We start from the raw sequence: 12,107 nt of genomic DNA, 5'->3' as shown, positions 1-12,107 counted from the left end.
AAATAATCCAATAAACAAAGCTTTAGTTTGAAGTCTAGCAAACTAATCCAAAGCACATGTGATTATGCTTCACCTTTAGGTTTCAACCAGATAGAGTTCCAAACTTGTTGGGATAACTTCAAGTACCAACAGTCAAAACAGACTCACTACTTTTGAAGTTGCACCTTTCTAGCTTTTATAATTCGACGGTTTAAATTCGAGATGATACGAAATGCTGGTATCATTTCATTGGAAGATATTTCATTATACAATATTATTGATTTCTCCGTGTGCCCACTGTTTAACAAGCCAGGAACTAGAGCAGTGTATGTTACATTACCTGGTTCTAGTCCTCGGTCAATAATTTCGTTATACAACCTTTTATCGTAATTGTGTTAGTTACAACGTCGGCTGTAAAATCCAATCCCAAGGAAAAAATCAAACAAAGAGCGAACGTTCCATATTCCCTACTAGGGACAATGCAGAAAATACTTTAGAATACATAACTTTTCTAAGTTGCTTTAAATCGGAACTTTCTTTGACCAAAAATCTCCTTGATTTGCCAAATCATTGCTCTTACAGTATCCACAGATCAGCGGAGAATAAACATGAAAATCGGGAACAAGACCCTGCCGTTCCTTGTTGAAAAACACATCTCGGCTTTATCTAATTTCACTTCATTAGAAAACACGTGAATAACCGTAGAATATGCATAAATCTCGGCTTTATCTAAACACAATTCTATAAAAATAACCTGCTTTTACCTATTAGCATATCACACACATCACATTGCCGACGTTGAAAATCAATCAAATATCAAGAGTCACATACAAGTTCTTAGCACATATTTGTTTTACCTCATCATAATCAATTTACTTCCGGCAATAAATATCGGCGAAGCTCTGATATTAAACATCAGACATGTAGATTTGTATTAACACCCACAGCCGTATATTTGAATTTTAAATTGAAAACAAAATATTTTCAATTTAGGTTCATATAATGAGTTTGAGCATTAAGATGTTATAACAACATGCTACTACAGATTGTATAATAAAAAAAAAATGTTACACAGTTTAAAAAATTTATTTGATCTGAAAACCAAAACATTATATGCACATGAAATTATGAGACAGAAAGATAAATTGCCATAATAATATACATTGAAAAGAGTATTTATACTATAAATGATCTCACAGTAGTAACCAAATTTTATTACTAATTAGAGGTTATTGCTGGTCTATTGTTTAAGCTGTAAGCAACGACTTCCCTCGCTTCAATTTCTTTGGGAAAAAGGAGTTGAATCGTGTTCCAGAGAGCCGTATTCACAGAGAAGGATCCTTCATTGCTGCAACATATGAATATGATCAAGAAAAAATTGATGAGCTACCAAGATATAATATTGTTGAACAGAAGCCTTATAAGCATGATTTCAAATTGCAGCTTTCAATAATAAGCACGACGACAATAAAAAGGTCCCGGTATAGGGACAAAAATTGTTACCGCATCGGTCGTGTTTGTTTGCAAGCTTTTGCACTATAACATACTGTAACATAACTGAAACGAGAATTTAAAACCTTGCTGATGTGAGCTTTTAGTATAATGTTAAAATGAAAACTTTACCTTATCGATTGTTTGCAATTTGGACAATTTCTCCATTTGTTTGCAGTAGATTGCAGACATATTTTACAAAAGCTGCAAAATTGTAGATTGTCAATAAGAAATCTAGGATTCAATCAATATATACAAAATCAGTTACAAACTACGGTTATATCGTAGATCGAAGACATATTTTTTCTTTGGAAACTCCGGTTGGGGGACCAATTGTAGAGTACACTGGAGGAAGACTCGTTGACTAATCAACATAAATTGGCACCGGAAGGATTTGAAACCTGCGACCTTGAGAGGAGCAAACTCCAAGGTCTCAAACCTACATCACCAGACCAACCCACGTGGGTATGACTAATAAGTTTTCGTGTCTATTAACTAATGCAACCCCTTTGGAGATACCCTTAATGAGCATTATTGCAATAAGTTCTATTTACTAACCGTTTTTTAAGTCTCGGAATCAATCAATATATACAACATAAATTAAAAACTATTAATAGGGTTGCGTTTGAATTTGATACCTGTGACCACAAGGAGTGGTACTTGGCTCAAAGAATAACTCAAAACACATCTGCATAATAATAATAATAAGTGAATAAAAAGAAATCAGTATAATGTATCAAAAACTATGAAGCACGGACATATTACAGTGAATTATGTGATTTCAAATTATTAGCTGTGTCGGCATGTCAGTGTCAATATCGTGTCTGGTGTCCGTGCTTCTTAGATAAAAAACAAAGGCATTAAACCAAAGGGAACAAGAAACAAACTCTTACTGCGCAAGAAAGCTCTTCCCTTAACTGATCAATACAAGGAACATCAATGCCGTTTTGAGTCAACTTGTTTTCACTAGATGTCTTTCTTTTCTTTTTGCGAGACCGAGAGGTCTTTTTAGTCAACGTTTTTGCACCACCAAAGGTAGGAATAACATCATAGAATAAATAAAGGACATGTGGAAAAATGGAGAACATCAAACTCATCATTGTCATACCAGTTCTCTTATATATCCAAATTTGCAGAAAAACAAGAAGAATTAATCTAACATAAACACTTTTCAACAACCAAAACATTGTTGGGCCTATGGATTCACCCAGAGATTGCGGCAACTCAAAAACAAGCTTTTGCGGCCGTGGAAGGAGCTTGTTCCGATCACAGAACTTTGGCTTTTCGGTAGAATAGGGTTTGTATTGACAGTGGGTATTTTTTACATGCATTGTGTAATAAGGTAGGTATTTAGGTTTTTGACAAAACGGGTCAATTTGTCTTGTTTTGGCCCGAAAGTCAAATTCCTTGGATGCGGGAACAAACTTAGGTAGGGTTGAAAGATAATAAAAAATAGGGTGACGTGTGCCCTAAGACACATATCAAGGAAAAATGTTAAGTTGTTCACACGTGTCATATCATAGAGCATTTTTTATGTTTTTTTTTAGTGAGATGGGAATATGAATAGAAAGGAAAGACCATATTTTGGTCTTTTAAGTATGACATGTGTGAATAACTTAATGTTTATTTACAAAAACTAATAGAATTGACCAAAATAACTAACACAAAATAATTTAAGAGGTCAAAATGTAACTTTTATTAATTAAGGGGTCAATATAAAACCTGGAAAATATATAAAATAAATAAAGAACCAATTTAATCCCTTATAATTTAGGGTTGAAACCTAGTCTTATGGTTGTTTTGCAGTACACACATCAATAAGACATAATGAGTGGTGCTATATGGCACGATACTCTAATTACACGAAAGGTTCACGACAATGTTTTTTTTCTTTAATTTGCTTCCAATTCCATCATAAATGTGCTTTTGCTTTTTATATATCTTAAATGAATACAAGAACAACACCTAGATAGAGGTACACCGCTAACCTCTCAGTGAAAAGTTGGAAATTTTTGGCATTTGAGTCAAAACTAGCACATAGTTTATATAAATATATATTATATCATAGGATTGATATGCATGGAATAGTACAACACTTTCACAACTTCACAAGAGATATGTATATGTTGGTACAACACTAGCACAACACCGTCATCAAATAAAAGAGAGAAATATGTTGTCGTGCAACATGCACGAAAAATTATGTCGTGCTCTTAATCATTATCCAAAAAACAATACTCAAAAAGTCTTTAACATTTTCGTACCCATAATATATTAGTCCTTTTATTGGATTCAAGGACTAATTTGTCATATGTATAGAAATATCACAAACTAATATGGCTATTACTTTTTGTCAAAAACTAAATTCCGCTAGAAATTTGTGAGGGTCCAAATTGAGTATTTTTTATTTATTTTTTCTATCAAGAAGAAAGGACAAAACAAAGTAAAAACTACAATATTAGGCGATCAACTCCAAGAACATCGAAAAGAAGGGAGTGATACAGTTGAAGAGGGCAAAACAAACAACCCAATCTCGATGATGGAGATGGATAATCTTAGTAATCAAAGGAGCAAGGATGACGAGGTTGAACATCCAACATGATTAGATAATGAGCCACCCTAGAATCAGATTCAAGAATAATGCTCTTGTGTCCAACATCATATGCAATACGAAGGCTATGAAAGGTGGCATACAATTCAGCTCTGAAGCAAGAAATAAATACCACAAAAACCAGTGAAACTCAACAACTAATTACCATTATTGTTTCTCATAAGATCTCCAAAACGTGATATCCTATGATTAGAAAGAAAACTACTATCAACATTAACTTTGGTGATATTATCCAAAGGAAGAATTTATTTAACGTGTTGAATGGGTATTTAGTATTTACTCTTAAAAATAAATTAAACAAATTAATTTTTGTGTATAATTGTATTTTTGGTTCTAAATGCCTGAATTAAAATTATTTATTGACATGTTATCCAACAATAATTTTTTTTGGGTCAAGTAATTTAATGGTCAAAATTTTACCCCTTAAGATGAATAAGTGTGGAATCTGAAGTTCGACCTTCGACCACAACATATTACAATGTCCCTACCAACCGAGTTATGTTCAACCCTATTAAAGATTTCATTCACTAAACTACTTAAAATAAATAAATATGAATTAGTGCAAGGCTGCAAGCTCATGCTAACACCAACTCAGTTAATCATTATCTTTCAAATTAGTTTTCTTTTTTGTTGAAAAAAACATAACTGACTTGACCCACCAACCTATATCATAACAACTACGTTTTCCCGGCATATTAAACATGAAAGGAGTAAGTCTTCTATGGTCACAAACCTAAATCAAAAAGATTTGGATATACTCACATAAATGAAAAAAATTAAAAGAGAATAAAATTCAATGATATTACTTGATGTGACTATTTTTTTGTTTTAATTTTTGAATTTTAGATGAGTGTACCTAAAAAAAAAATTATTTGGGGTTGTGACCATAGTAGACATATTGGCACACAACGCAAGATTTGTTGCCAAAATATTCCTGCAAAATCAAGGTTTGGCCTCCGTACCATTTAGATGTTAATCAACATTCTTAAATGGTACCTTGGAAGAGACTTTATTGGTTGCACAACCTCCTAGTTTTGTTATCAAAGGAAAAGTTAGAATAACAACTTTCTTGTAACTCACGTAATTAAATTAGATGTACTATAAAAGGTGTTCTATGCCTTGTGATTCAATACAACTTGTTTTTCAGTTAATTCACAAGTCTCAAATACTTTTCTCTCCTCAATAGTCGTTCTCTCTTTCGGTTTCTTCTCCAATTGTGTGTGATTATTGCGATGTTGCATACCTGATCGGAAGTCAGTGTCAAAGAGTGTGGTAGAGGTGGCAAAATGGGCCAGGTTGCCGTGTTTTGGCACACGCCATGGACCCTTCTAAAAAGGTGCAGTCTACATCCTCTTTTAAATCAGTAACCCATCCCACCGGTCACTGTCCTATTTTTACAGCGGATTAAACAATGTCGACTAACTTCAATGATTAGTATAAAACTTCATCTCGCTCCACCTAAAACAACGGATTTAACCGGCTACCCTTTTGGACTCTTAACGCCTTCTGCCAACTGTAATGGTGTGAAGCAGTACTGAATATGTAGGCTGCTGCATTATTTTTTTATCATTTTTCACAAGATGAGGTTATCAATGCCTAGTTGTGAATTGTGTAGTGTATGCTAAACTAGCCTATTTTTATCCAAAAAGAAAAACTAGCCTATTTTTGGGTGCATATATATGTTTGTTAGGTGGTGTAAGAGGAAATCTGTATCTTTTCCTGGTGTAGTGCTATTGCTCGCGACAGAAAACGTCCAGAATTTTTCGTGAGACAGTTGAACCATTGGATCTTGTGTAGTTATTGGAATATACGGTGGATGGTGTTGGTTAAAATAGTAAAATGTGGAGGAGGGTAATTGTCCACAAGCTTCGGGATGCTTTCTCTGGATCTTTTCTCGCTAAAAGTAGTGTTTCCCTTTCTGATTTTTGCACGCCTTGCTTCTTGGATTAGTGTCTACTGTCTAGTAATACACATTTTGCCTTTTCAAAAGAAAAAAAAATCAAGAGTATAATTTGAAATTTACACCTTAAGGTCCAACCAATTTAACAAAAAATAACTAACATCTAATCTAAGAAATTATAGCAACAACCTGCTTTCAAACATAAAAAGGGTCCTATATATTGCAAGTTCTTCGCACACATAATATAAGCTTTGCAGCCACCGTGCCACTGGATAACGGTGAACTGAGAAAGTAACACACTGGTGACCTCAAACAAGTTAGTTCTGGCAATATATACCGACAATCTAATTCCAATTAAACATCGGTCATGTAGTTTCAGTTTTTAATCACATAGATTTCATGACTAGGACATTCAACATGTCAACATAACGCGTTTTTAGTTGCTACATTCTTACCATACAATGGTTAAGTTATTGGGCTGATCAGTCTCATACAAAAATATATTAAAAAGAATACTTGTTGATGTTCTGTATGATCTCACACAGCAGTCAAACACAGCTGCTTATACTATTTAATGTTACATTTTCCCTTGTTGTCATTATTATTACATCCTTCGATCTCTAATACGGTGATCCATCGCTCTAGTTGCCATAGCCCTCAAATTTGCTCTAGCTAATAAATTGGAGGAAGATGACTGTTCCTGGCTTCTATTCGTAAAAGCTTGCATAAACTCCTCTCTTTGCAACCTTAGAGCAAATGCAGCATCTTCATCTTGGCCTGAAACCCCTCTTCTTGTCCTCCCTCTTACACTTATTGATGATGAGGAGGTTTGATTCCTTGAATTACCACCATGAATCCTCGTTGTTGTCGATGTTCTATGATTGTTATTTTGTCCATCAAGTTCTCTCTGTAACCTTCTAGCCAATTCAGCATCCTCGTCATCATCCAGTATTATTTGCTCGTTTCTCCTAGAATTCATACCCCTACTTGATGGATACGGCTGAATGCTTCTATTCCTTCGGTTATTGTAAAATGCTGTTTCTGGAATTGGATTCTGAGCTGCTGCTGCTCTAATATTTAAGGTGCTAGCAGCAACTTTCCTAGCTTCAATTTCTTGAGGAAATAGGAGCTGAATTGTGTTCCACAGAACCGTGTTCACAGTGCACGATCGACCATTGCTGCAAGATATAATTTTATTATCATGGTCATTTGATTAGCTACTTAAATGATACCGTTGAACAAAATCCATTATAAGCATGATTTTAAATTGCAGTATACATATAATTAGGACAACAACGTAACTGCAACTCCATTAATTAACATGGAAATTGCTGCTACATCGCCCATGCTTGTGCGCAAGTTTTTGCAATACAAAGGATTAACTGCAACCGGAATTTAAACCTTGCTTGTATGCCATTTAATTATAATCAAGTTAACAAAGAAAATATTGTGAAGACCTTATCAATTGTCTGCATTTAGGACACTTTTTGCCACACTTGTCTGCAGCAGATCTCAGACATTTTCTACAAAAGCTGCAAAATTGGCCAAATCAGAAATTTAGAAATCAATTCATACAAAATCAATTAGATCGGAGCATGTAAGTATAACTTCAATTGGTCAATTTAGAACATGAAATTTAATCAGTTAATATTGTGTTTGAATTTAATACCTGTGACCACAAGGAGTGGTACTTGGCTCAAAGCATATCTCTAAACAAATCTGCGTAATCAGTAAGTAAATTAATTACTACTGTGTTACAATAAAAATCATGAAACAAAAACAAAATAGAATAAAAAATCACAAGAATCTTACAGCACATGAAAGCTCTTCTCTTAGCTTATCCATACAAGGAAGAGCAGCAGAAGAAGAATCAGTAGAATTGACATCAGATCCCTTCTGAGTCAATTCCTTTTCTCCTACTTTACTTCCTTCATTAACACAATTTTTCTTTTCTTTCTTCTTTTTCCCACTATCTGTTCATCAACAACAGCATCACATTAATTAAAAAGAACACACTTTGAAACTCTGAAGCACAGAGATGGATCAAACACATGACATGACACACACTGGTAATAATTTGAGCGAATGACATAATTTAATGTAATTATATGTGTCTGAGTCGGACACGGACGCGTGTCCATCAGACACGCCTAATCCGACGAGTATTTGTATTTCATAGCTTTAAAATTTTGAACCAATTTCAGACCAATCAAAATTAATGATAATTACCTTTCTTGGGGGTTTCTCCTTCATCAAGATCCAGAACAATTGGTTGGGGTGGATTCCTAGCTCTGCGTTTCCTAAACACAAAATAACAATTCAAATCAACCCAAATCGACCCATTAATCAAACTAATAATTAACTAATATTCTTAATAAAAAACCAATCTTAAACACAAAAAGACAAATTAGATGCAAATCAACCCAATAACAAAACTAATGAAATCAACCAAATTCTTCAAAAAAAAAATCAAATCTTTAAACCAAAAAAACATCAAATTCAAATGGGTTTTTCAAACGATGAACAAAAAAGTGTTAAATCATGATTACCTTGATGAATTGGAGAGCGGAGATTTCGAATTCAAAACAAAACGTCTCTTCTGTTTAGAATTTCGATCTCGATCAGGGGTATCTTCAACAATTAGGGTTGCAAGTAACAGCGCTTCTTCATCCCAACCAGCCATAGCAGCAGCAGATTTGAATCTCGGACTAATAAGTGAAGCCATGTTTTGGCTATTCGTCGCTGTTTTCTTTCGGATCACGGGGCTTCGTTTTTGTTCATCACTTTCCACCATTTTCGTCGCTGTTACTCTCTCGCAAACGAACAATGTTACTGGTTATTGTTGATTTCGTTATGATTTTGCAGTGTGTGTAGAGAAGAGAGGTTAACGGGTGAAGAAAAAAAGACTCTGGGTTTTCAAAAAAGGAATGTTTATTATTTTCCAACGGTCGAATAAGTTTGAATGATGTCACAGTGTTGGTTATCTTAACGGCTATATTTCGAGGGTTATAATGTCAATTTATCAATTCGAGGGTAATAGTGTCTCATAGTCATGATATTTTACCATTTTCACTCATTACTATTTTTTAAACAACGTTTTTTTTAGGGGGACCAATTTATCATTTATAATTAGAATTAATTTTTATTGCTTTACAAATTGAGCAAATAGTCACTTTAGTCTCACCTCGCTGTCATAAAGATCACTGACTCAGAATTAAATACAAATAAGTCACTGACTCTGCACTTCCGTTATCACTTTAGTCCTGACGTTAAATAATTATGTTAAGTGATGATGTGACATGCTGACAAAGAGTATGAGGTGTCACAGGGACAGGGGCGGATCTGGACTCACAATATGAGTGGGGCACAATTTTTTTGTAGGCATGTGGGAAGAATCTATTCATAAAAAATTGTAGGTACAATGGTAGATATTACTGAATTTTACATGATGACATTGGTTCAACACCTGCATTATGCATTTTTTCGGTATTTTTTACAAAAATAATAGGCTAAACTCTACTTTTCGCCCCCTAAGTTTCAAAATGTTGCGATTTTGACCCTCTATTAAAAAAAATGGCAAAAGTGACCCCTATGTTTAAGGAAATATGCTCTTTTGACCCCTAACATAAGGGAAATATGCTTTTTGACCCTTTATCTATACAAAAAGTTGAAATTATGGCCCCTTTTTTGGAACACGTGGCGTCTTCTCAGCAATTTTGGGATGAAAGGGGCCAAAATTGCCATTTTTTTAATAGGGGGCCAAAATCGCAACATTTTGAAACATAGAGAGCGAGAAGTGCAGTTTAGTCAAAATAATAATATAGTTGAAATGCTAAAATGGGGAATATTGATTAATACTACTGATTGATATCATTTTTTTAAGCAAAAAATCTTACTTTATATATATATTATTGATTGATATCATTTTTTTAAGCAAAAGTAATGTTTTAAGCATTACATCATGATATATAAACAAAAAGAAGTAGATACAAAAAGAGAGGGGAAATTAGGTCAAAACCCTCAATAAACAAACCTATAGTTAGGCATGCCTAGTCTATTAGTAATATAATCTTCCTAATGCAGTCAGGGAGTGAAGGGAACCAAACAAATGATGATAGAGCTGAACCAACATTAGCCATACTATCTGCACATGAGTTCCCTTCTCTATACACATGAGTGATCAAAAAATTCATTTGCTTAATGTTATCTAGTCAATTGAGCCATCTGTTCCCAAGGGACCAAGGAACCATCTCCTTGTTTTTGAAAGCCAAAGTCACAAGTTTGGAATCAGTTTCAAGCCACAAATTAGTCCAGTTCTTCTCAATAGCAATATCAATTGCAGTTATTGCACCAAAGATTTCTGCATTGAAGGCTGAGTTTGTGTTTAGGTTTTGAGCAAGAGCACCCAAAACAAGCTGTTATGATCTCTGAACACAAGAAGCTCTAAGTGGTTTTTTGGTTAGGGCACCATCAGTGTTAACCTTTATCCAATTTTGAATTGCAGGGTTTCATATAACTTCCTTGATCAAAGGCACCTTAGGGTTTCAAGAGGACAAATTCAGCCATGTCAACCGCTGAGGTGAGATTGGTCTTGTTACCTATCAGAGAAACCTCGGCAATCATAGAATTAATAGCATATTTCAAAAGAAACTTTTTATCTTGGAATCTGGTTTGATTTCTGATGAACCACATATCTTGGAATTAATGACAGATATACTATTGATTGATATCATGGTATAGAAGGAAATTAGAGCCAAAATCATTCCCATAAAATTAGCATATAATGTGAAGAAAAAAAACATTTGTTTAGCAACACTATTTTTATATTAACATCATTGTATTGATTTTCAGCCAATCAAATGATTCATTACTCAATTATTTTAATCATCAATCAATCATAGTTCAACGAATTGTCATAGGACTTTTTTGAGATAAATTGTAGATTACACATTTATTAACAAGTAAACCAACGAAAATGTTGTACCAAAAAAAAAAAACCAACGAAAATGTAGCATACCGTCACATTTATTGTCGTTTTTTAATTTGTAAGTCGATCATATGATTTAAGGATTGCCAATTTTGCATCATATTTTTTGTGGGTTCAAAATGTAATTTACTAATTTTTTTCTTATATATAGTTTATATTTCTTTTAGCATATTTTTGATAAATCAAGAGAAAAATACATAAAAAAGAATAGTGTCCAACTAAGTTGGTACCGTACTCTAATCTTTTGTCAATTGCTCATATATATAATTAAAAAAAGGAAAAACAATTACATAAAACCGGGGGTACATAAAAGATGACCCGGTCAATCCATGCGAATCATCCCTAACGGGAAATACAGAAGAAAAAAAAAACACAGTGGATCCAACCCTAATCAATGCTAACAAACGAACACCATTCACTACAAGAAATCATTGGAATTCTGAGGCCCATAACTCCTAGGAAAACGTCTGTTTCTCCTCGGAACATCGCTTTATTCCGAGGAATATGGGTCCTAGGAAAATCATTGGTTGCAATCCAGGTTCCGAGGAAATTTCCGAGGAAATAACGTTTCCGAGGAACAAATGTCCTCGGAATATTGATTTGACAACTGCGCAGCAGACACACAAAGTAACTAGCATTTCCGAGGATCTTGTACTCGAAATGTATGTTATTTTTTAATTTTTTTAATTCATAATTAAGCGGCAATATCTGAATATCAAATTTTAAAAAAGCGCCAAATATTTAAAATTTAAAACACTAAAACACTCCGAGTAAAAAGTTCCTCGGTGTTTATTTTAATTAAAAATAATTAAAAAAACAGAATTTGATTAAAAAAAGGTAAATAAATGAATTTTTTTTCTTGAAACGGCAAATATTATGCTCATCGAGATTGTGTACGGAACACAAAAGCTCGCGGACAAATCGAACAAGATCCGGCTAGTACAATGGAATACTAAAATAACACCTACCAAATCCTCTCAAAACAAAGAACTAAAACAAAGGTCTAAACCAAAAATTGCTGCTAACAGGCGACAAATCACAGCAGTAGCAAAACTGCCGAAAACAAAACTAAATAAATTACCACTAACATAAAAACAACCCAGCCCCTCAAACAATGATGCTAGCATATTCCAACAAAA

General features: G+C 33.9%; 1 protein-coding gene across 1 annotated transcript; it reads right to left on the bottom strand.

Moving 5' to 3' along the window:
* Positions 1–6,329: 6,329 nt before the first annotated feature.
* LOC25498052 (putative E3 ubiquitin-protein ligase RING1a) lies at positions 6,330–8,940 on the bottom strand. The gene is made up of 6 exons (XM_013592790.3): positions 8,531–8,940; positions 8,211–8,281; positions 7,794–7,954; positions 7,651–7,700; positions 7,439–7,513; positions 6,330–7,159 (listed from the first exon to the last, which is right to left on the bottom strand). Exons 1-6 carry the CDS (start codon positions 8,773–8,775, stop codon positions 6,586–6,588), a joined length of 1,176 nt encoding a protein of 391 aa, XP_013448244.1. The 5' UTR covers positions 8,776–8,940; the 3' UTR covers positions 6,330–6,585.
* Positions 8,941–12,107: the final 3,167 nt, after the last annotated feature.

Source organism: Medicago truncatula, chromosome 7, assembly GCF_003473485.1.
Source record: "Medicago truncatula cultivar Jemalong A17 chromosome 7, MtrunA17r5.0-ANR, whole genome shotgun sequence".
NCBI lineage: Eukaryota > Viridiplantae > Streptophyta > Magnoliopsida > Fabales > Fabaceae > Medicago > Medicago truncatula.
Note: the sequence above shows the minus strand (reverse complement) of the source record. Positions and strands in the feature narration are given on the sequence as shown.